Consider the following 24,856-nt stretch of genomic DNA (forward strand, 5'->3'; position numbering starts at 1 on the left):
CCACACTGAGCAGAGAGTACAACATGTTTCATGTAGAGCTGCCCGCAGGGTTTCTTACTCCAGATAAACCCACCGAATGCGGAGCTGGTACCAAGAGTCATCCCCCACTCTGTCACCTCTCTATCCATTTGCTTCTCATTACCTTTTTTTCCTGCAGGATTAGTTTTTTTTCTCAGTTAAACTCCCTGAACTGGTTCTCTGTGGAATTAGATCATCACCAGTGACCCTGCAGGGGAAGGACCACAATGCTGGTTGGGAGTGCAGGGGGCTCACAGCCCCCCATCATTTGAAAGTATACCCTAACAGAGACTTGATTTCAGAGTCAGGTAGCAGCATCCATTTCTTTTAAAGTCACAGTTTCCCTGCAGAAAAAAATAATAAATAGGGATTCAGTCAGTTAATGCTGTCCAGAACCTAGGAGATTGCCATTTCTTCTGCTTGTGTAACACAGTGCAGAAAAATCAACAACAGCTAAAAAAACCTCATATGCTTCAACTTCAAACTAGTGCAGCATCGCTTTCTGAAATATGAATTCTTTTCAACTTAATGGTACTACCTCTCTAACATGCTGAAAGGCATCATTTGTCAGCCATACACACAAAAAAATATCTGTTGGATTGTGAAACACAGTTCTGGCTCAAGAATTTTGCTGCAACTGGTAGGGAAAGTTTTGGTAACCAGACATAGTTAAACACCAGCTGTGTGTCCCCAAAGAGTTCAGCATGTAACAAGGAAAGCCCCAAAACCCATCTATGCATTAATGGACACAGGCAAGAGATACAGAACCAGTCACTGGAAGTTTATATTCTAGACATTCTCTATCTGTGATATACAAACACATACAAAGGAAAAAAAAAAACCTCAGTATGTTCAATGCCTACATTAACAATAACCTAGATGTACGCATTTACTGCACATTTACAGCTATTGATGCAAAAAAATTTTTAAGTTAACCCGCAAATATGAAGGAATCTGTCTTGAATCCCCCTTGAGAATGAGTAAGGCCAGGGGTTGGGCCAAGGCTATATATGTAGCTTCCCCATTTTTGATTTTCTTCCAGAGAGGTTTTTTTCCCTGGAAGAACAAGACTGCAGCATATGCAGAATTAACTTACTGGCACATTCTGCCAAACAGGTCTCTAGGGCTGTGCCTATTACACCATCCTCAGGAGAATACTCCTGGCCATGTTGCTTGATCGCAGCAGTCTCAGCCTGTGGGTGTGTTTGGCAGTGTCATGAGTGCTGCCTGTCTGAAAACCAAGAGGGGAAATTTTGCAAGTGTCTGTCTTTTCTCAGAGAGCACTGTGCCAGCCCATCCACTCCCAGGACGGGCCACCCTGGACTCCAGCCACAGCATACCCACAGAGAGCCTGGCTAGCAGTTCTAAGCCACTGCCCCACCAGATTCCAGTGCAGCTGGAATGAAGCTGTGGCACATGCCTTCATTTGTGCTGGCTTTCAAAGACAATACACATCCCAGGAACAGAGTGCCTGGGGCCCCTGGGCAGCTACAAAGGGGTGAACACCCAACCCGCCCTGGCAAAGAGCTGTACCCCAGCCAAGCAGAGCCCTGCCCAGCCATGCACCCTGGACCACAAGCGCAAAGCACTCAGCTACAACCTATGCTGTTCTCTGTCTCTTGATCAGCTTGCAGCTGATCCATGTTTGGTACTCCACTTCCTCTGAATCACGTCATATATGCACTTTAAAGCTTTTCTAACAATTACTCATCTTTTCTTGGGGGGAAAATAGGGTCAAAAGGAAAGTGAGCACTACAGCCTGCCTGATTCAGGGCAGAAATATGCCTGAAGACCTGTCTACAGGCACTGGTAATCATCAGTCCACAGAAAGCATCAGGTCAGAAGCAGCCCAGCCTCCATCTGCCGTGAAGAGGTGAATGCTGCTCACCCGCCACTTTTCTATTCATTTAGCTCCAGTCCCACAAACTACCCAGTTCATAACCAGCAATCCCTTTCACCAGATTTCCTTCCCGTCTCACCCCCCTTCACTTTGATCCTGATTCTGCTTCTATTTGTCACATTTAGCTTTTACACACCAGTAGGAATGAACCATTTCAGAGGTTACAGCTGGCTACTTCAAGGAAATAAGGATTTTTAAACTGATAAACTTGAACTATAATTTATTAAAGCATATAATTTATTAAAGTGCCTTAAAAAAACCCACACAGATTTGTTTGAAATAATAGTAATAAAGAAGACACATAAGCCTGTCTCTGTGGAATGTTTTATTTTTTTTTTAACTGAGAATCTGCTTTAAGAAAACATTTCCAAGTTACATGAAAATGGATTTATGTGCCACACACAAACTGCAATGCTCTACAACATAACAAAATATGCAAGCTTAAGCAAATTTACCACCTGCTACCATAGAAAGGGAACATGGTGGTATCCCGTTCATAACACAGCATCTCATTATAGCAGCTGGATGTTTCACTACAGTGATTAGTGTGCATATGCATACAACGTCACAATTAATTTCCAGTCTTAATACCACCTTCATATACTTATTCACTTACAGTCTCAACAAAAATCTGTAATTCAAGAAATTTTTTGTAGGTTTATGAAAACTCTCAACTGACCTTCTCACATGGGCAAACTGTAGATGATAAAAGGGCATATCGTGACATGGGCATTCTGTTGTTGCTTGGCCTGATGAGAGCAAGCTAACAGTGGTACAGCTTCGTTTTGTCTAATACCTCATACTGCAAAAGGGGAATATGTAAAACAACGCACTCTAGGATGTGCTACCAAAGACAATCAGGTGAAAGGAGCACGTGCTGTGGCCACGCTGACTACACAGACACAGACAGGGGACTGTTGGCTAGCTAGAAGATATCCTATCAATGTAGAGCATGCAGCATCTTCTAGAAGAAGCCAGTCAACACAGCATCTTAGCTACCAGCAACTGCAACAAACTAAACTGGGTTACAAAGCCAGGATTCTTCACATTCCACAGTGTCACTTTATTACATGACTACTTGTACCAAGCTCACCTGGCTGAAGTTGTGAACAGAGAGAGAGTATCACTGTCACCATAAGAAAGAAGCACTAATAGTTCCTATTAATTTTACCCTGCAACTATAAACCATGTTTAGTGGGGTTTTTTTTGTAATTGAGGAGGTCACCAACATGTACTGAACCAATCTCTAATTAAGTCATATTCCTTTTGGTACTCACTTTCTTCCAAGGCAGCTGAGGTAATCTTTCATAAATCTATTGCATACACATTTATGCATATACTATACATGTATATACAATACATGTATACAACAGATTTAATTTTTTTTTCTTCTACAGTTAAGGTCAATTTTCTATAAAATCATTTTAACATTATACTGGTGTAAAGACTCATTATTCTGACAAATTCAAAAGCTTTCAAATTTGACTCATTCATACTTTATGCAAGAATTAAGCAAGAGATATGGGTCATTAAGAAAAATTACATATAACAACTTAGATATATCACTATATACTTCTAAAGATTTTATGGATAGCTATCACCTGAAGGATCTCACAAACATTCACATTCACCAGGCAACTGAAAACAACTACAACCACTACATACAAAGAAAACCAATGTGCTTTTTTTGCTGGCTTCTCATTCAAATTGGCAGCTAGAAACACATGAGGAACACAAACCTCAATAGTCCCTTAAACAAAAAAGGCCACCAATAATCCAGATTTCTGAAACCCTCTGAACTCAGCTGCATCACTACAAAAGGTATTTTCTGATGAGTTCTTATTTTGAAAAGGAGGGGGGCAGTGCAGGCTAAACCCTAGAAAGCAAAGCAGAAGTAATAATCTCTTTACAGCAGTTCATGGTAAGGAAGTGACTCAGCTGAGGCAAATTAGAGCACATTTGGAGACACTCATTCCAAGAGCTCTGGGGGCTTGCAGTCAGGAATCTGGTGCAGCTGCACTGCCAGAAATGTCAACCTTCACAAACACATAAGCCTGAAAATACTATTTGCAGTAATTCTAATCAGTTTTGTCCAGCTCTGTAGTGTTTTTTTGTTGTGAAAAGAACATGAGAGGAACTGAGGAAATATTCTCTAGCTATTTCTCACAAAGATCAAGCAAAAACAAAGCAGGGTTTCATCATAAGAAGTCAAATGTAATTTCTAAGTCATTCAAAAATTGCATTATAATTCTTTGAGTTTTGAATTTCCCCTTCTGCAAACTCAGCAAGCATTCTACTCTGCCCTGCAAGGTACTGCACATAAAACTTGGAGGCAGTTCTTAGTACGTTTAGAGCTAATGTAACAATAACTAAGGGATGAAAAACCTCCAGCACCCTGCTCTCCACTAGACCTACCTATACCATCTCAGGTATCTCTAGACTACTTTTAGAGTGTAAGCAAAAAATATTAAGAAAAGCAGGCTTGTGGACAGGATGCTTGAACCATCAAACATCATGAAACAAGAGGATACACGCCCCCAACAAAAATCCTGGATTAAAAAATTTGTGTTTACCACTGCTCTCTAATGATTCAAATAGCCAATTCAACTACAATTACAATTACAATTGTAATTAAAAATGGCAGTGATTTTAAGTATTACATGTATTAAGAAGGACTGCATTGAAGAGTTTACTATCTAAACACACAGAACAGAGGAAAGATATAGAAATGGCTTAGGCAAACAAGAAAGTTGTCTTAAGTCATGTCAGGCACAGTTTTTGTACTTGCTTAACATTTTTTCTGTATTAATTAACATGTTCTCTGTTTCTTCACTAAAGTTCTCAAAAGTGGGTAACCAAAAACATTCTGTAAAGCAGAACCAGCTCTCCATCCATCAATTATTTAACCACAGAGAGTGCTGACAAACAAGAATCCCAAAATGGCTGATCAGAAGCTACCCCATTTTAACCCAAAAATTAAAACAGGGAACAGATCTCCAAGATACAATAGCTGTCAGGCTTGGTTCTGCTCCTGCAAATGCTGCTTCTCTATGCCTGTGGTACTCCTAGGGATGCAGAGCTAGTTGTGCTAGTTAGTTGTGCCAGTACCATCGAGGATGCAGGGCACATCCAGTAGCAGCAGTACCACCAGGATTGTGGAGCACAGCCAGCCATGGCCACCCCTGCAACTGGTAGAACTTCTCCAGCCAAGCCAATGAAAGGGCAGGAAGGAAACAAAGCAGTGGCTGCATCCGTGGGAACGATCCATGGGCTGCTGCAGTTCACAACAGCTCCTCCTGCTTTCCCTTCTTTTCCTTCCATGAAAGAGGAAGAAATTATGGTGATAATTTTGCTCAATTTTCCCTCGGGTGCAAATCAGGACTAAAAGTTGCAAAAAGAAGGTTTTAACCTTCAGAGGAATAGTTTGGAAATTTATAAGCTTGCAAAAGGGTTTAAATCTCATATCCTTCACTATCAAAAGAACAGTAATAACATGTGGAGGTTAGACTGAGGGTTACAGATGGCTGGCTGCTTGACTTTAGCTGTATTATAGTACTTTAATTTAATTAGTAGCCATACCTATAGGAGAAGTACCATAATCCACACAGTGTTAATGAGAACCTGAGCTGAGAGGTATCTGTAGCTTTTGCTTTCTCTCCTGCTAGGTGGGTTTGCACCCTGAAACGCCAGTTTGGCTTTTGCCAATGATACCGATTTGCACTTTAAACAACCAAGACAAAAACGTGATTGCTTACATAGATCCTTGAATTTGCATAATTGTTCAGATGTGGGAAGGTGTCTTTTTCTAGATAATAAGGTCTTTGAAATCAACATACAGATGAAACATGAAGTTGTCACTCTTCTAAAAACACACACTAATGAAATTTGAACTATGTCGGACAAGAACAAACAGACAATGCTGTCTTTTCTTCTAAGTCAATTTATAATCTGTAAAAGAACATCTATTGGTCAAAAATTTGTATTGGAAAGGAATTTACATTTGAAACGCTGAAACAAAAAGAGATGCTTACAAATGATTTTAAGCATCGGAGTTGGAAAATTTTAATATGGGAATAATTTTTCCATTATACTGAGAGCACCTGTATTCTCCAATGACAGCAGGGGTCTTCAGCAGACCACAAGCAAGATTCAGGTTCCACAGCACTTACTATTGCTGCTTGTAAGAAATACAGCTAATTAAGTTCATACAGACTGTATGATCAGATCCTGAGTTATCTTTAAAATGTTGCAGAAAAGCATTTAGTAAACAAAATACACAGCGCATTTATACTGAAGAATCATTACGTTTCTCCAATTAAAAAAAAAAATTCTTCAGTGTTAATGTTCTCAAATAATATAAATTGCTTGCGTCAACAAACACAGTACAATTAGCTTGTTACCCTTAAACTGAGTTTAAAATAAGCAAATTGTTTGATGACTTTGATGTTTTCCACCCAAAATGTGCTGGCTAATTTTTCCATTCCAGTTCCCATTCCAATCTTTTAACTGCCTTAATCTCCTGCCCTCAGATGTTGACCTCCTAAGAACAGAGGTCATAGGTTAGCACAGGCAGACCTCAAAAGATCTGGACTATCAATTCATGCCTGAGAGATTTCTCTTCCACAAAAGAACCACTAAAAAAGCAAATTCCAAAATCCAGCTCCACCGGCTGCATAAAATGTAAACTTGTTGATAAGTTACATTCATAAATGTTCTAAAAAGATTGGATCTAAACAGTCTGAATTAATTTCTGCAGGATACAAAAATAAACCAATGGCATTGACATGGAATAATGACTGAACTTCAAAGATAAAAAAGGAAAGCTCCACACAGGGGAGAATTAAGAGTCGGCATCTTTAACCACAGATATGTATGTTTTAAATGTTTCTAATCTCTACATTTGAAAGTACCATTTTTCCACACCAGGCATTTTTAAACACAATTCGTTTTCTAGTGAGGGTTAAAGTATGAGAGTAACTAACACAGAAAATGAAACAGCACCAGTTTATACAAATTTTACTGATTATTAGTGAGACCTCTACCTCATTTTCTTGCAATAATCAGCCATACAACAGATTCCTTGCTGCTTGTTTGGTCAATGAGCATACAGCTCTCATTAAAAAAATGCCAGCTGTTTCTTTTCTATGTGTAAAAGAAATATATAAAATTGTAAAGGAGAAAGATAACTTCAGGAGGCTCCAGGGAGTTAGAAATACAAGGATAACAAGAACAAAAACATTTGATAAAATTATTCCTGAGCTCCAAATAAAATTTCTATGTTACACAATGCACAAAGGGGAAAAATTCCAGAAGTGAAGTGATACTCCCACATCTAGTAACATAAAATCACACTGAACTAATTAATAACAAGTAAATTAAAACACTCTGAGAATCCTTTTTTTACTTAGAAAACTAAAATGCTTATCACATTTTAAGTAATTATTAGGAGATATAGGTACATATTTCTAGCAATTATTATTTGAGCAGCTAGCCATGATTCTCCAAGAAATATATTGAAGCACAAAAATTTGAAAAAATGAGTCTGATCAACAGGAAATTAAAGATCTTTCATGTAATAACTACAAAGAAGTGATTTATCAAAACTAACTTGAGAAAAGAATGTAAATTAAATGAAACCTTATGAAACCCTTAAAAAGGTAAATTAATAGGCTTACATCTGAGCTACATACAACTTCTAATCCTATTGCAACTATTGATGATCCTTTCTCATTGATGGAAGAAGTAACACTGCATAATTCTCTAGTACAACTCATTATGCAGACAGAGCCTTACACACAGTCTCTATTGTTTTACATTACTAGTTTAGCACACCAAAAAGGCAGAGAAACTAATTTTAAACACTAGCAACTCTGAAATTGAATTTGAAACACAACTATTTCAGCTTTCTCTATTGGTGAAAATATATCCATTTATCATTGAAAAAAAATCAAAGCCTTCTCGTTAAACTTTGAGGCAAAGGCTGTTGCAACATTAATTGAGCAGTCTGTAGTTTGCTATTGTTTTCAGGGCTGTCTGAAGAAAATTAAATGTTTAGCATTTAAATTGTCTAGCAGTTAAAAGAGTAAAACTCCAAGTGACTTCTAGGCTAAAGAAAGCCATTCAGCATAAGACCAGCGCAATTTAAATCAGTTTTTGTACTTTCACCTATTCATTGTAAAAGCTCTAGTGCCAAGAGACTCAACACCCAATAAGATTATAAATGAATGGAGATCAAAGAAAAGAAATTGTTTAGCTCACTCCCATATTTCATAGTGAACTTTCACAACTCCTCCTTCCTTAACCATTCCATGAGTCTGTTACTGAGCAAACCCAGCTCCCTCTTCCATGCCAAGCTCAGCTCACTATTCCTCCAGTTCAGCCACAGACACCTTTGCTCTCTCTTGCATGCATACATGCAACTTCTTCCTTAAAACCAATCTCTTCATCCGTGTCCTACAGTGTCACATTACAGTTTCAAACAACAACGAGTCCAAATCCCCCAGCTAGTGAGAGGAGAGTACATGCTAATTTCTACAAATCCTGTTATCTACAAATTCAGCATTCAAAACAGAAGGAAACTCTTTACACTGTAGTAACAGCCTGTGAACTAACATTTGAGTTCTATATGATCTTTTCTCATTTGTTGCACGAAATGTAAGTTATTGTATTATTCTTCTTTGGCCTACTCAATTCAATGCTTGAACTCACCACTAAATCCAGCTAAATCTTGAACACAAGAACTACTGACTTTGGGGCTTTCACAAAGATCTCTTAACACATTATAAATATTAATTACTTTGAGATGTCTCTATGAAATTGTGTGGTTTAACTGCCTCAATGAAATGCACAGTATTCTGGAGCACAAGAAAGAAAGCCAAAATAATTTTCCAAGGGAGCCTTATTCTAGGTGCCCGATCTGAAATACTAGAGCACACAGAGCACTTATTATTTTATAGCACCCACTACATTTAGGGAAAAGCTCAAACTCGGCAACTCCAGATGTGTCATGTTTGTCACCTGATAAATGAGGAACACGCAATATGCAACTACTGGAAAAGGTCCGTCCCAGATCCGCTGGAATCACCACAGTCATCGCAAGACTGCAGAGCTTGCATCCCACCTACACCTCAGCTCCCTGTGCATTAGCTCTTGACTTGCAGCAATCTTTCAAAATGGAGGAAAATTCAATTCAATCTTTGATTGTGTCTAAGGGGATTCAGGCTTCTCTGCAGTCCCTGAAGGCTGCCTGAACTTCCAGCTTTGAGGTAACCATCTGGAGCCTGAAAAAACTCTGGGTTTCTCATATTGACACCATTTTCAATGGTCTGTCCTCCCTTACCCATGTCCTTTCTCATTCATCTCCTTCCTCATATCCCCTGTGTTTGCGTTTTCATATTCCTGCTCCTTCCTAATCTTCTCCCTACTTTTTGTTCTTGAAGCATTTCTATTTGAGCTCCACTGTCTCTTCACTGAACAGCTTGCCATAGCCAGAAGAAGCAACTGCAAAGTCCCACTCAGTCCTGCTGCTTCTGGATGGAGGATGCCACAACGCTGTGCAGGGGTGGCTTAAGCTGGTACTTTTTCCCTGAAATAAATCTACCTCTCCTGGTGTAAATATTCCCTTAAGCCCACGATTTCTTTCAGGACATAGTCTTTGTCTTATTACCTGCTTGAAAAGTGCTCTAGCATGTTGTAGGTGCACCTTTGGGAATGGGGGGGGTGCACAGTGGGAACAGCATCAGCGTTCCTGCACCACCACTATGGAGATGACTACCTCCGTGACACATTTCTCTTATATAATGAGCTGCTGAGCTTCTTGGCAAAATAAGATATTGAAGTAAGTTCATATTTTAAATGATTCATATTTAAGTAGGTTTGATCTTTAAGTGTCAAGGACAGAAACATGAAGCCACAGCTAATAAAAGAAACAGCTGTAGTGATTTGGAATTACATTACTGCACAGACTTTATTAATTTGAAGTTAAAGGGCTCCAGAACTTTTATTCCTTCTGAAGAACTTCAGATTCATCAACAGCGTTAAACTAAAGGCAATGTTTCAGGAATATCTGATTTAGCAGCTATGCTATAGTTAATTTTTCTCCAGCTTTTGAGTTTTTGGTATCTTTTTTTCAACAGCCCAAACTATATGGCAAATTTTACCATCATCTGGAATCACCTTTATAATCTTTCCTCAGTGTTATATATTTATTACACGCTTTGAGTATGTTTGTTTGGTGATGATGGAGTGCAACATATCAAAAAAGCAAAAAAAAGCAACTGCTTTTCTAAAACAGAAGATTTGGGGTTTAATTACTTACCCTAAATATTTTTGTAGTAAAATACAGCATAAACAGCGGGCATCTTTTAAAAGATAGTTCATCCTGTGAGCAGGTCTATTCCCAGTTCATTCATGTCACGTGATCAGAAATCAGCACAGTCTACAGTCAGGATCAGTATCAACTTACACAGAAATTTCCACAATAGGGGAAATCTTTTCAAATAGTGCTCTCTTCCCTACTACTTTCAAAGCACAAGGTTAGGTATTCGCTGAGTTGGACCCTGAAAATGTATGCACTTTTTGGTTTATTCTTGTCTACTTGAAAGTAATATATTAGTAAGAAACTGAACAGTGAGAAAGAAATTTGAATTAAGGAAGAAGATATTATATTAGGAAGATTTTCTTTATATTAGGAAGAAAATAGATTAGCAAGATTTTTCAGAAACAGAAATGATGTTTTGAAAATTATCTACTGAAATACTTTTAACATATAATCTATTGACTTTGTGCGTAATCTCTGTTAAACTGAGTAAAGTTCTCAATTCTTTCATGCTTTGAAATTCCTTTAGATATGGGAATCATTACTGTGGGTAAGAATGAAGAGGAATCATCAGGTATATCAGTACAGGCAAAAGTCTGAATATATGCTGATACTTTAAATGAGAGAGAGCTCATCCCTTGATGAAAGAGAGTGGAAGAGTCAGAAAACACGAGGCCTAAAAAAGACATCCAATTAAAGAAAAATATTCTGCATTCCAGAACAGAGTATGTACTTAAGAAACCCATCTGCTGTGCAAGGACAGCTTTACTCTACATGAGCCTGCATAAAAATGACACCTTCCTACTCACTTCATCTGTTCCTTGTATGTTTTCGGAATTGTATCTCCTTACTTTAGCATCAGATTTGGATTCCTTATTATAAACACTATGAAAAATTTGGGGCCTATCTCAACTTACATGCATACAAACAGATAACAAAGACAACTTTCTTCAGGCTCTACTCTGTTCTTAATACAAGCTTTCAGTGATATTATATTGTTACACACAACTGTAACCATTTCTACACTTTGCTTAGAGGTGCAAGCACTGATCTTTCAGCTCTGCCTCCTGGCCCCCCACTGTTTGAGCTACAGAATTAGCCAGGAAGAGAAATCCATTATCTTTTGAGAAAGGCAACTCCCAATGCTGTATGCTGGATCTGGGGAGGGGTAGAAGCTAGCCGTGGTTTGCTGTTTTCTGCCAAACAGTGCATGCTCCATAGATACTGGGTGCTATACATACCAGGCAGTGGCAGTTGCTTTCTCTTTCGTCCCTTAAGCCACCTTCCTTTCATTTTTTCATGCAGAAAACATACGGTCTTGGAGATCTGATTCTATTCTCATCAGACTGGACAGACCAAGTCCTGGAAGCACACTGTGTGTTTGTTATGCAGGAAGGCTGTGACTGCTGAGCTCCCTTTAAACACAGATGGATGATGTAGATTTTAACAAGGGCTGTCTAATGAATATATGCAGTAACACTTTTCAGAGTCTTCTAACTTAAGACTTAGATGGGTCTGCACAAAGACGAGCAAAGATTAACCTCCTGCCCTAGACTCTGATCCATCTCCAAGCCAGCTTTCAAACCTCCAATCCACAGCACCAAGTGGCAGCTATTTTTAAAAGTTACCTACTTATTAACATTATTAACAAGGCCCTCTGTTTTTCTGGTTTTATCTCACTCTTGGAAAACCACAAAATATTGCTAAGCCTTACAAGAAGTTGTCACCCTGAGAAAAAGAGCAAGGATGGAAAACTTTGTCCCTAATGGTTGCAGTCCAGCAAAGACAAAACCTTCCTAAAGTACTGGAGTAGTGCAAAGCTCTAAGGCTCTTCTATTTGATTGTTTGGTTTTGTTTGTGGGGTTTTTGTTTGCTTGTTTTGTTTGTCTAGCAGTGCTCTGCTGTTCCTGTTACAAGTAGTTCATACCAGTTTAGTGGCTTATTGTGGCACAGTCAGCAAATATAAATCCTAGGATCATGTAAGAAAGCACGTCTCAGACTGGTGTTTATCCCCATTCTAGCCTATTGTCTATATGTGCAAATTGTTAACTATATAAAACTCTGCACAAATAATATCAAGCTTTGCATGAGGATCCAAAGGAAAGCTGCATTCAGCAAACTCAGGTACTTCATCTGTCTTTTGCAGATTAGTTGTTGATATTGAAGAACAGCTTAAAACAGTAATTGCCAGAGATGGAAGCCAATACCTCCCTATTTTTACGGTCCCCTCCTTAAATATATGTCCTTGTTGGAAAAAAGATAGTAGGCCACAGGGACCTCACTTCACGTGACAGTTTTATGAAACAGAACAAAATGATGGCAGTCTCTGTGTTCTAAGCCTAAGAGGGGGTCTCAGACATCACTGGAAAGAGGAACTAGATACCCAACAAAACCACTATGAAGCAGGAAAAGAGCAAACAAGAAAATGCCCTATGCTTGAAAAATGGAAAAGCAAGAATTAAAACTGGAATGAAGAAAGTCTTGCCATCTAATACTATGTGAAGGAGAGTCAGGGAGGAGGTTGTTCATGTTTTAACTGCTGAAACACAACCCTTGAGTAAGCTCCTTTTGCAAGGCAGTATTTCTAAGAAATTGGTGTAAAAGCCATGCACCTTTTGCATTCCTTCTGTGCCAGCTTCCTCTTCAGAGCAGAGCAGAAGAACTGTGAATGCAAGCTGCCTTGAAGAGGAGCAGGAAGATTCCATCCTTTGTCAGTGACCTGCTGATACCATTTTCTGCCAAAGCCTACAACTCCTGAAGCTTTCATCCATTTCTCTGGACACCTGACTCACTTTGTGTGCTCCCCATTTCACCCTAGTGCTGTTCAGGACCTGCCCAAAGTGGGTCCCTGGGGCTGCTCAAGGACAATAGTGGACGTGCCTCCCTTTGCCATAGTAATGTGCAGTGACCACAAGCCTGGCCTTGCTTCCTAGCTCCTAGGAGAAAGGACTGACAGGCTTTCCTTTTCCCCATCCATGTCAGCCCCATCCATCTGATAAGCATGGGTTTTATGTGCTTCTCCTATTTTGGTACCAGTTCAGGTCTCTCCCTCCCCGTTCATTATTCTCATCTCCTTCACAAAAATCTGCTCGGTTCAAGGCATAGGAGGCTTTTCTATGAAAATTAGATTATACACTTGAGTGTGATTCACTCGGTAGAGATGGATTTGATATAATATCAAGTTTGAAGTAATTTAGTATCATGTAACTCTGCTGTCCTGAAGTGGCTCTCCTAGTCCTGTTAACTTTAATTCCCCCACAGCACTTGACCATGCTGTCATCTCAGCCTGCATCATATCAGTTTAGTGACTGTTTGTGGAGATCACAAGCTTTTAAAGAAGACTTTTAAGATTTTCTTATTATAGTGTGACTTCAGATCATCCACAGAACGTCTGCAGGTATTAAAACCATTTTCTGACTAACTCAGACACAAACAAATTTTAAGTGACAGTTCATCAGGGAAGAAATATACTATTTAATTATAGCTCCCCCCCACTTCCCTAAGTGACTGTATTTCCCCCCCAGTCAGTGGTTTAGAACTATGTTTTTCTTCATTTGAAAGTTATGCTTTTGGTCATGCTCAAGAGTTACTGGCAAACACAAAACCATTTCTTTTCTAATTGTTCCTCCTTTGTAGATATCTGCATTGGAAAAAGGTTTTTGAGGTGTTACATTGATTCTTCAGTGCTCATTACTGTTTAGCCAACTTAGATAGAAATACACACTTATTTCACAAGCCATATTCCCACGACATAATTCAGCATCATCATTTACCCAGCAGCAGTGGTTCATCAAACTCACAGATCTCTCCCTCACCGTTTACTTGTGAGCTGCACTATAAACCAAAACAGTGAAATCAAACCCAAATCTCACAATGTACTGCTTATTTATTATTATTATGTATTATGTATTTAAATCTAAACCACTTCTGATACAGGTGACTTGTGCTAGAAAGTTTCCCTGCCATGAGTGTGATGTTAGCAAAGGGTAACAGAGGATTGAAATGCCACATATTAAAACTGCGAGATGGAGCTATACCCTTAATAATTTCTTCCTTGTCCCTCCCTTCTTATTTTATTGCTTCCATTTTGGTGTAAAGACTTCAAAATCAAAAAAGAGAAAAACAACTACCATCATCCTTCCTGTCTCCCCCGAAACATTCCACGTGGAGCGAGAGCCAACCCAAGCAGACACAGCACTACAGACACTCTGCTGAAAAAGTATCCAACTTCAAGCTCCTACTAGGACTGTTTACAGATCCTGGATAATACCTCTAGGTCCCAAAGATAACTCTAGCTTTTAGTCCTGTGAGTATCATGCACCTTTGTTAATATTGTGCCAAAGGTCTGTGGGTCAAATTTATTTAAATGCAGGTTGCACTAAAGAAAAAATAATTACAACCCATAAAATGCCTGTTTACCCATTGTCATTTTAGCTGACATAGAAACACTAGGAATGCTTGTTGGGGGGGGAAGGGGGGAAAAAAAAGAAAAATAAAGTAGCATAATTTTTTCTTTCTTTTCCCTCCTTTAAACTTTACTCTGAGATGGTGGGCTAGGTTCTGATTTAATTTATTCTACTCTAAATCACAGATTAAAGTGTGAATTCAGAGTACTTTATCTTTCCTACATCAGATGGTCATTCCTAGAGAGCAACACAGCATGCCTTTGTGTCAGCTCGCTGCCAAAATGAAGCAAAACACACACAGTTCGGCCATTTGTTAAAGAGAAGCCGCAACCTGTCACAATGTAACTTGCTGCAAATTCATTCCCTGGTTTACTTGAGTAGGAAGAGACCAGGCCCTCCAATGTGCATCTCTGCCATAGGACACCCCTTCTGAACCCAGAACTTGTCAGATGCAAATCCCAGCTCAGTCTCATTTAGAAACCTCCCCTCATTTAGAAACCTCCCCTCTATCCCAGATTACTGCAGATACTGTGAAAAAGTATTTATATAAGACACATGTGCATTACAATAGCTTAAAGTAAGGTCTGGGAACCTAAAGCCTCAGGGTGCCCACAGCCACAGTGTCATTCCACGTGGCCCACAAAAACTTTCTCTTCCTTGTACTGACTGAGAAAGAACGACCAAGTGGCTGATACTTATAAAATTAATGTAGCCCACAGTAATGCCAAAGCGGAAATATTATCACAGCAAGGTCCCCACAGCAAGAACACTGCAAATTACAGAGACCCTGAGTCTATCACGGAAGCCTCACAAAATCTACCAACATTGGTAGCCTCAGTGTCATGACTTTTTTTCTTCCTTATCTGCTTTTCCTTCCCCTCTGCCCCCATTCTTTTCTATCTCTAACTCCTCTCAGTAAGTAGAATAACAGAATCCATTCAAAATAGGATTCATATAAAAAGATCCACTGAGACTGGGCCCTCACACCATTTCACTGATAACATAAAGGGAGATGAACATAGGAAGTTGGAATTAGCTTTCATAAATGGAGGCAGTTCTCACAGTACAACAGCAATCTTCAAGAAACTTTTCACTATACATGTTGGAGATGCAACTTTTTTACTGGCTAGGCATTCAAAACTACTTTTCCTTTGAGCAAAGACTGCTTCTCATTGAACGATAATGTCAGTGCTACTTCAAACATTTCAAATTTTAGATCTTTTTGGTGTCTTATGACTTAACTGCAAGAATTCTGAGACAGAAGTGGGTAGATGTTTTTGCTCACATTTTCACATTCAAATTAATTCAAATTAATTTTGAGGTTTTCCTTTTTTAAAGGCAAGTGAACATTAGAGAGTACACTGTCTCATAGATCACCCCTCCGCACTGTTTTTCAGGTTCAATTTTCTTCTGTGCTTCAGATATGAAAAAACATGACTGAAAGGAGAATTCATCTCACTTCACTTTAGAGACTTGTAAGGGAAGCATCTACAGCACTGGAAGTAGAGTCCCTTTGTAGCCCCTGAAGAGGAAAAGTGATAAGGCAAGATTCAACCCCAACATTTTAGATGCTTCCCTAGGATGAGACGAATCGCACTTGGGAAGTACTGATTCCTCTGCATTGACTAGGCTGTGTAGTGTAAATATGTACATGTGTTCAAATCCCTGTCTCTTTCAATATGTAGTTTTTCCTGTCTACATACCATTTGTCCATTTAAATTTCAAGGTTTTTGAGACAAGGACTGTCTTCCTTCATCTACATGTGCAACAAGCAGGTCAACAGTATCACAACTGCACGACTGTGGCTTTCATTTCCTGGTAAAGTATGAAACATCAAGAACAATGGCAATGCTAATACCCTAAACAGATAAGTAGTTACAGTCCATGGAAAAACCAATGGTTTAAATAACAACAGCACTGGAAGCCTAGATCAAAATAAAAAAAAAAATCACAGCCATTGCATGCAACACAACTCTGAAAGGCCAGATATGGGGAGCAACCAAAAAGAAAGCTTTGTCCTGCTTATAAAGTCTCTCCTTGTTGTGGTTATGGACTCTGATCTGTTACAGCAGCAATAAATTTTGTTTATGGCCTTTAGCTTTTACAAAGAGGGTGAAAGAGGGACAAATCTCATGTTGTCTCCAGTCTTTAACTAAAAGAAAAAAAAAAAAAAGGACAAAGAAAAAAAAAGAGGAGCAAGAAAAATAGTGCCTTTGAACAGAGGTGAGGTTAAGTGGAGCTCATCTGTAGTTAATAAAGGTTCCTGATCCCAAATTTCTCGAAGCTGGGCTACACTGCCTTTCCAGGTGACCCCATCTTTCCTAAGCTACTCTTTGCTTCATAATTTGCAACAGAAGAGAGCCACCACCTCTCGGTCAGTCCATACATTAAATACTGCAGGCAAAACTTGGCTGTTTGGATGTTCTTACTAGGATCCTTCACAAACTATATATTCTTCTTGGTCTCAGTCGTTACAGCTACTGGGCTGGGCAACAGCATGAGGAAAAAAGGGACAATTCACCTAAATAAAGATCTCTTGGGTAGAAAGGTGATGAATTAGGTACAGGTGGCTTTGTAGTGAAGAGGATGGCAGAACTTCTTCAAGCCATCAGAGGCAGGAGGAAAAGTGTCACAGTACAGTGCAAGTCAGACTGCTGCACATATTTAGAGAGAAGTGTAACATTCAAAATTAACCTGAAATTTGTAAAACATTACAACAGTTCTTCAGACCACCAGGCATTAAAACCTTTGGAAACACCTTACACTCTGCTCACTAAGTAAAAATATAATAAATTATATACATCTTAACCCTTACTGCAGCACCTACACTTTTTTTTGTATAAAACTACTGATGCATAGTTTAAAACTCCACTGCACACAATAGCCTCTTTAGCATGACATCTCACCTAAACATGACATTATTTCACTTGTATTCAGGCTGACCTCTCTTTTCAGTCTAATAGCAATATTTTCCAAATAATATTACATTCCTTTGCAGGCTCCCTCTAACTTAATAAAACCTTCTCAAGTAAAACTAATCAGTGGGTGATTGATGTAGTTTTAGGTAGATATAGCTTTAATCAAGGTACTAAGCTATGTGTAAAAGCCAAATTTACACAGAAGGGTTTCCTTTCATGAACAAATAAATGCTGAAAACATAATTTCAAGAAAAACTTGCAAAGAAAAAAAAGGGGGAATAGCAAAGTAAGGTAATTACCTATCTCCCTTTGGTTTTCTTTTTTGTACTGTCTTCCCTTTGGGTCGTCTTTCACTTCCTAAACAGGGGCTCCCACCAGGGCCTGTTACCCGTATTGATTCAAGGCCTTTGGAAGATTTCTTAAAAGTAAATTCCACTGGTTCTCCTTCTTTTAGGCTTCTAAATCCTTCCATGTAAAGCTTGCTCTGTAAATAGGAAAAATACTCTTGGTTATCGTTGCCTTAAAAACAGTATTTACATTTATAATCAACAGGACAAATTACCCCGTCTACCATCCTACAATACATACAACCTGAGCAACAGCTTCCTCTGTGTGAGCTACAGCAGACAATACTACAAATTATAGTCCTGGATACACTGAAAACACTACTCAACACTAAACAAGTAACAAGAACCTATTTCCAGTATCAGCAAAACTGAAATAACATTTTCCTTTTCTGTGATGAGTGCTGTAGTTGTAAGAAGCAGAGAGAATGCTGTAACCTTAAAACACCTCAGAGGTGTCGGGAACCGAAAAGGCCTGGAAAGAGAGCAAATACTCACTTTAGAGCTAATTAATTTATGATCAAAATTTTAATAATTTGTATTCTTTATATCTGGCACATGGCTCTGCTGCTCTGAAAATGAATCAAAGTTAGAGCAAGTGCAAGAAGCAGGAGGAAGGCACTCTGAACAAAGTCCGCTGAGATAGGCAATTCAAATATCCCTGGTGAGCTGCTAAATTTCTGTTCACTACAGCAAAAATGTTATCTACTTAGCATGATTTATGTATGGATTTGTATTTTCATTCACAGAAAAGGAAATTATCAGCATCAGGGCAAGTGAAATAAACAGTGATAGATCTTTTGCTATTACACCACAGCAGCAAAATCTTGGACAAGCTGAAGTCAACAGGAGCTCACCACTGATTCTAATACAATGAAAATTTTCATCACAACTCCAAATAAATTATGTACAACAGTAAGCAGACTTACAATAGTAAGTCTACATTCCAGGACAAATCTGATGGATCAAACTCTTAAATAAAATGATCACCAAGTTAAACGAGACAGCATTGGAGCTTTTTTAGGTGGTGGTGGGGTTTGGAAATAAAATGATAAGACTCTGTTGCACTACACTTTTATTTTAGAAATTACACAGTACATGAATGAGATCAGTTGGACTCATGGATAATTTTACAAAATCCATTAATTTCCACTCAGTTAGAGGTTTTCCATGAGAGTTATAAAACATGTCAAGAAGGGAATCTTCTCTGCAGGTGCCATCCAACCCAGTCACATGCCAAAAAAGCCGAGTGACACTTGACTCTAAATTGCATCTGTTACCTGACAAGTGCAACTAGGGAACATGTACAAATCGAATGGCAATCCCTGACATGGACTTCCTGTAATGATATTATGGGAGGTCTGCAGCACCAACACACTACTTTAGCAGAGCACACAAACTGACACAGTTCATAGTTCACACACAAAGAGGGAGCTGGTCTCCTCACAAGGATGCACAGAGAATAGGACAGATGGCAACAGAGCTCCCGTTGAGCTTCTTCAGAGGAAACCCCATATAGACACAAGGAGAAATTGCTCACTATAAAAAGAATTAAGCAGAGAAGCCCAAAATAATAGTATAGATCTCTTTGCTGGAAATAGTTAAGACTCAGTTTTACCAAGGCAATGAATAATCTAATCCAAAGGCCCTGCTTTCAGCAAAAGGTTGAATGAGATGAGAGTAAGAGGTGCCTTCTGATTTAGGCTTTTCTGTGACTGAGATATCCTAACCCAGTGCTGAATCACACCCAATGAGACTGAAATACACAATTCCAGTTCCTGGTTCTGCAGCAGAGTTACCTTGGGGGACCTGTGTCACTTCTCCATGCCTTTCAGAAGAGACACACCCTTGCAAAGTCTGTTTCCCACGGCACTAACAGCTAAGTTACAAATTATAAAATAATTGGGAATATTTATTTTAATGAAACGTGTGAAAGCACACATTCTTTAGCTTCCCAAAAACCCAAGTACCAGACCAGCTGAGTAGTCTACCCAGCACAACAAGACATTACCAACACTGGTCTGAACAAGTAGCTCAGGTGCTTATAATTACAGCAGAAAGTAAGCAAGAACTGTACAGCCCCATTGCTTAGAACAAAGTCCTATTTTGCTTATCCAGTTGTGCAGATCTAGTACTCAAGGCTCTTCCACCACATGTTGTAACAGTGTGAAGTATGAGACAAATAGTTGATTTTAGAGGCTAGAGGTTGAGCACTGTTGTAAAAGAGGAGTGGGAGGGGGAAATAGCATGGGGCAGCTGCAGGACACATGAAAGAAGGAATAAATAATATCTGTTCTCTTAATCATAAGCTTGGCTTTAAAAAAAAAATGAATACATAAGGTACAAAAATAGAAATATTCAAGTATTCTTACTAATGCAACTATAAGACAGTAATTCTACATAAACCAATGAAACAAATCATCCAGGAAGCCAGTATTACTTCAAGCAACCCTCCACTTTGAAATGTCTGTATAGCAATAAGGGGATCTTTGTCACATAATGAAGAAACATCCAAGTTCAGCCTATGCCCAAAGAAGACTCCACCCCTCATCAACTGAAACAGCAGATACTGCCTGTGGTGTGAATCCATCTCTAGGTCCCTCCACACCATGGAAAATCTTTTAAAAAGGAAAGAACAGAACAATGTGTATTCTGTCCCAAACTAAGCATATATTGGAATGTTCCAAAAGTAGACAATAATGACAACACAGATGGGTGCTAATTAAAGGGAACCTCAAAGGCATAAGCCCTTATTTTCCTGTAATACTGAACACAGCATGGATGCTTTGGTCTTTTTGTTTAATTACAATTTAATGAAGATACAGTTAAGTCTCAGGAAGAGTTACATTCATTTTTCCTTTCTGAGTTTCACTGTTATTAAAAAAATGGCAAAAGGTTGACATCTGATATGCAAGTAACATTGTCTTCTACTTCAAAATAAGTAAGTACTTGCTTAAAATGGAACTTATACCAGGGCATTATTAGTACTCTAAAATGCTTTTATTTTTCTGATTTTACTTTTAGCAACAGAACTTCTATTTCCAAATGAAGCACTCTATTTGTAAGAGAGATTTTTAAACATATTTAAAAGCCTAAGCAGAGGAACAATTAAGCTTTCATGAATCACATGTTATGTGGGTGTATATTTTTTGCATGTTTGTTTTTTAAAGTACCTTCAACAACAAAAAAATGTTGAAAAAAACCTACTTCAAATTACTTGCACAGTACTCTCCTTGACTACACCTCAACAGCTTTTCAATTGTTTGGTACTGTCCGACTTACTGTGCAAATGCATAGCTCCTGGTGAGATTCTCTGAGGGTGCAATAACAATTCAAAGCCATTGTGAAAAATGGCATTTGGAAACCAGCAAAACAAATCTAAAACCTGAATCGCTCTTAACTTGTCTAAAGAGTTGGACAAAAAATGTCTGTAAAGCTGATAATTTAATGTTGAGAGATCTAGCTCAGTATTTTCCTCACATTACTTAAACAAAACCAATACAATTAAAACCAGCCAGAGTTTCAAGTCAGTGAACCATTTCTAGAGCCCTGAATGGGGTGTATGGGCACAGCGCCAACGAACAAAGGGAAAAACTTAAAAGCAACATGCTTTTCCTCGCTTCTCCCTCTTTCAGCTGTCAGAGACTTTACTGTTATTTTTACTAGCAGTCAATACAGTGATTTCAGACTAGAGCTTTTTTCTTTCTCTTTTTTAATTTGACAGGGCCACTTCTGGTGGGGTTTTGTGTGTTTTTTTTTTTTCTTCTTTCTTTCTTTTTAATAGATATCCTATTATTTCTTGGTATTTTAGCCTATAATGTAAAATATCACACATCTCTGTCACAAGCAATGGCTTGGTCCAAAACACTTGCAGTTTTGTAGTAGTATTAGCAATAACAACTAGCAATGGAAAAATCCATGATTCCAAGTTTAGGGAAAGCATTTCCTATTATTACAAAACAAAAATCAAAACTTAACAAATATAAATAGGATTAGCAAGATGGTCTGCAAGAAAGTACCACTTCCTGGCCAGTGTCAGCAAGTGCTTACAGCTCTCACCAGGCTCTACAAAAGAAAGGAAGTTTGGAATTAAGGATCATTATAGGGGCCCAATTGCATCAGATATGTGTGCATTACTTGTAATAATGTGTGGGGAGTAAGTGCCTACTCACAACAACTTTGCCATTTCTAGCCAGGACTGCAAACAACTGCTGTTGCAGACTTTAAATCCTTTAGAGGAGGAAGGGGAAAGTTATTTGGTGGCATTCTGCTTACATCATTTATTTTCTGTGTCTCTCACTTCTGCCCCTTTTTATCTAGTGATTGATTGATTGCTTAGTACAATGACCAGATGCCACTAGTATGCAAGGTTTCCAAAAGTAAGAAAACTGTTTTCCCTCCAAAATTATCTACAATTAAATCCAGACATGAAGGAAAGCATATCCTGAAGCCCAACCACAACAACAATTGTTAAGAAAATCTCTCCAAAACAACCTCAGACAGTTTCATCAAGAGCCAGCAAACTCTGAGTAAAGCAAGAGTACACAGTAAGAAGACACAGAAGCAAACCAATTTACACTGGATGTCTACTAATGCTCTTACCTGCAATAGGTCAAAACTACTGCAAAATACTATTAGTTACGTGAGACAACTTTTACTGCAAGGACTTCTGCTGTCCACCAAAATTCTATTTCACCAGGTTTGTGAAGACCATGTATTTTTGCAGGCAGAATGCTGAAATAAACAAAAAATTCACTACTCTGAACAACATCCCCTCTGAGAGCAGCATGCTGCTCTGCTGCACTAACACAGAATCTGAAGATTGGGCACTTGCAAAACACCTCACCACTGCTCCTACTGACCTCAAGGCCTTGTTCCTGCTCCTGGAGGCTTATCTTGCACCAAATCTGGTACTTCTTTCAGTCCTCCCCATAAGCCAATTTAACTCACTAATCTGACAGGAAACAAACTCAGTTTAAAAAGAAGGGGGGAGGATAAGAGGAAGAGGAAACAGAGATAGATTTCTGTTTTTCCAGTGAGCTAAATCTATTCACAGAAAGGTTCAATGAGCTCCTGGGCATACACAGTGGAAACGGCAACTTTTGAGATGAGAGTGTGTTTCTTAATATTCTAAGTAAAGAAGAGAACTCTACAGAATTACATTTTTTTTTGAAGTTCAGCAAATTAACAAATTAAACAAATTAACTTTAAAATCAAGCTAGGAAATGCAACTTCTCAAAGATCTGCACTTCAGCTCTTAGACAATGAAGAGCCAGGTATACTACATCTACAGTGTTTATGAGAAAGGGTGAGCTACTGCAAGTAACTTTACAGTAGAGAAAGAACTGTTATGTAGGCAGTAACCACAATGCAGCTGCTACACTGCAATTTCACATCTTTATTTCTTGGAATTTGTTTCTGTCTTGAATTTCCACCATGACCGTAGTCATGTTCATAACCTTGTTTCCATTCATCATCCTGTCGCTGTCGCCACACTGTTATTCTTCTTACTGAGAAGTGCATAGAGGTATTTATTTAGCTTTTGAACAAAAAGGCTCTCTCTAACTCAAAACCGCTCTCCCTATACAACAGAAGGATTTCTTCTTTTGCAATTTATGTGTCTAAAGGAACTTTTACTAACTGCTTTAACTCTTAGGAAGTTTAAATTAATTCTAACTTAGGTTAATACTTTCAATGCTTGTTTCACCACAACTTCCAAGAAGTGACTTCTTTCGATAATCTGCTCCTTCTTTCTGCATTACCTTTTCTCTGCTAGAAGGATAAGGTAACTTCCCACAGTTCTCCTTTTCCTTTGGGATTGAGGTTGAACCTTTTCTCTGTTTACGCCTCCAGTACTTCAGCTCACCTATGGTCACCTAATTTAACACGTTCGTCTGAAATTGTTACTGACTTTTTGTTATCCCATTTAACCTAAACCAAATAAACACAGTTCGTGTCTTATCTTCATTTTTTTAAACAATCATATTTTCTGTAAGGTCAGCAATTCCTACCAACTCCAAAACAACACAACTTCTATTCCGAATTGCTCTTTTGGTAAGAAGACTATTGATGGTTGTGAATAGAAATATAACATCATTATATCATCACTTGTTTTTAGATATAGATCTGGCCTATTACACAGGCTATCTATAATGTTACTATACCTACTAGTATTCCTCTCTCAGAACATTGTTATTACATTGTCTGCTATATAAATCTAAGCTTAAGACCTACAACAGGTACTTCATAATTCCTTCCCAAAGTGATTTTGGCCAAACAGTGTCCACGCTACTGTTTGTTTTTTTACACAGTGCCAACTCCATTCATGACACCTTACTAATTTTCTGCATAATTTTCAATATTTACATGCAGGCCATGAATGTTATTTGATCATGTTTCTGCTGCCTCTATATCTGATTACAGATTCAGCACCAGCTGTTCTAATTTTGTATACTAATAAAAAGAGCCTGAATAATATGCATATATTTTGCTTTTTCTCCCTGACTTCACCCCTCTTTTCTTACTGTAGTAAGTGCATTTTTTGTTAGTGTAGCACCTACATAACTAGGTGCTACAACTTTTATCCTTTTCTCCTTTGCATAAACCATTTTTTTTACTGCATGTGCAATTCTCACCCAATTTTCATTTTTCTGTGCTTTAATATCAGGCATGAAAATCAAACCAGTCTCTTCTCTCATTTCTTAGTTTGTATTTTCCCATCAGTCATGTTGGGCACAAAGCAAGAGAGAATTGACTCACTTTAGTCAGTTTAAAGGCCTTACCAAAGTCTCACATCAACTCAGGAAGAAAACCGTTTACCTCTTCTTGGTAATTTCTGCTATGTTTCTGCTCCCTGAATCAGTTCTATGCAGTCAAAAAAACCACCAGCATACCTCAAAAGAAGCCTTGCTAGTGTGCAGCCATGGCGCATAAGGCTGTCCTATGCAGCACCT

The 24,856-nt window shown here is 38.5% G+C and overlaps 1 protein-coding gene across 2 annotated transcripts in view; it reads right to left on the bottom strand.

Annotated features, from left to right (window-relative positions):
• The window catches only part of LIN28B (lin-28 homolog B), an 88,102-nt gene that overhangs the window by 22,699 nt on the left and 40,547 nt on the right, over positions 1 to 24,856 (bottom strand). For both annotated transcript variants that reach the window (XM_050316274.1, XM_050316275.1), the window contains exon 3: positions 17,859 to 18,043. In XM_050316274.1, the coding sequence (XP_050172231.1) occupies positions 17,859 to 18,043 (185 nt within the window). The remainder of the gene's footprint in view (positions 1 to 17,858; positions 18,044 to 24,856) is intronic.

This window comes from Myiozetetes cayanensis, unplaced genomic scaffold (genome assembly GCF_022539395.1).
Source record: "Myiozetetes cayanensis isolate MyiCay16 unplaced genomic scaffold, myiCay2020 scf2-11, whole genome shotgun sequence".
Taxonomy (NCBI): Eukaryota; Metazoa; Chordata; class Aves; order Passeriformes; family Tyrannidae; genus Myiozetetes; species Myiozetetes cayanensis.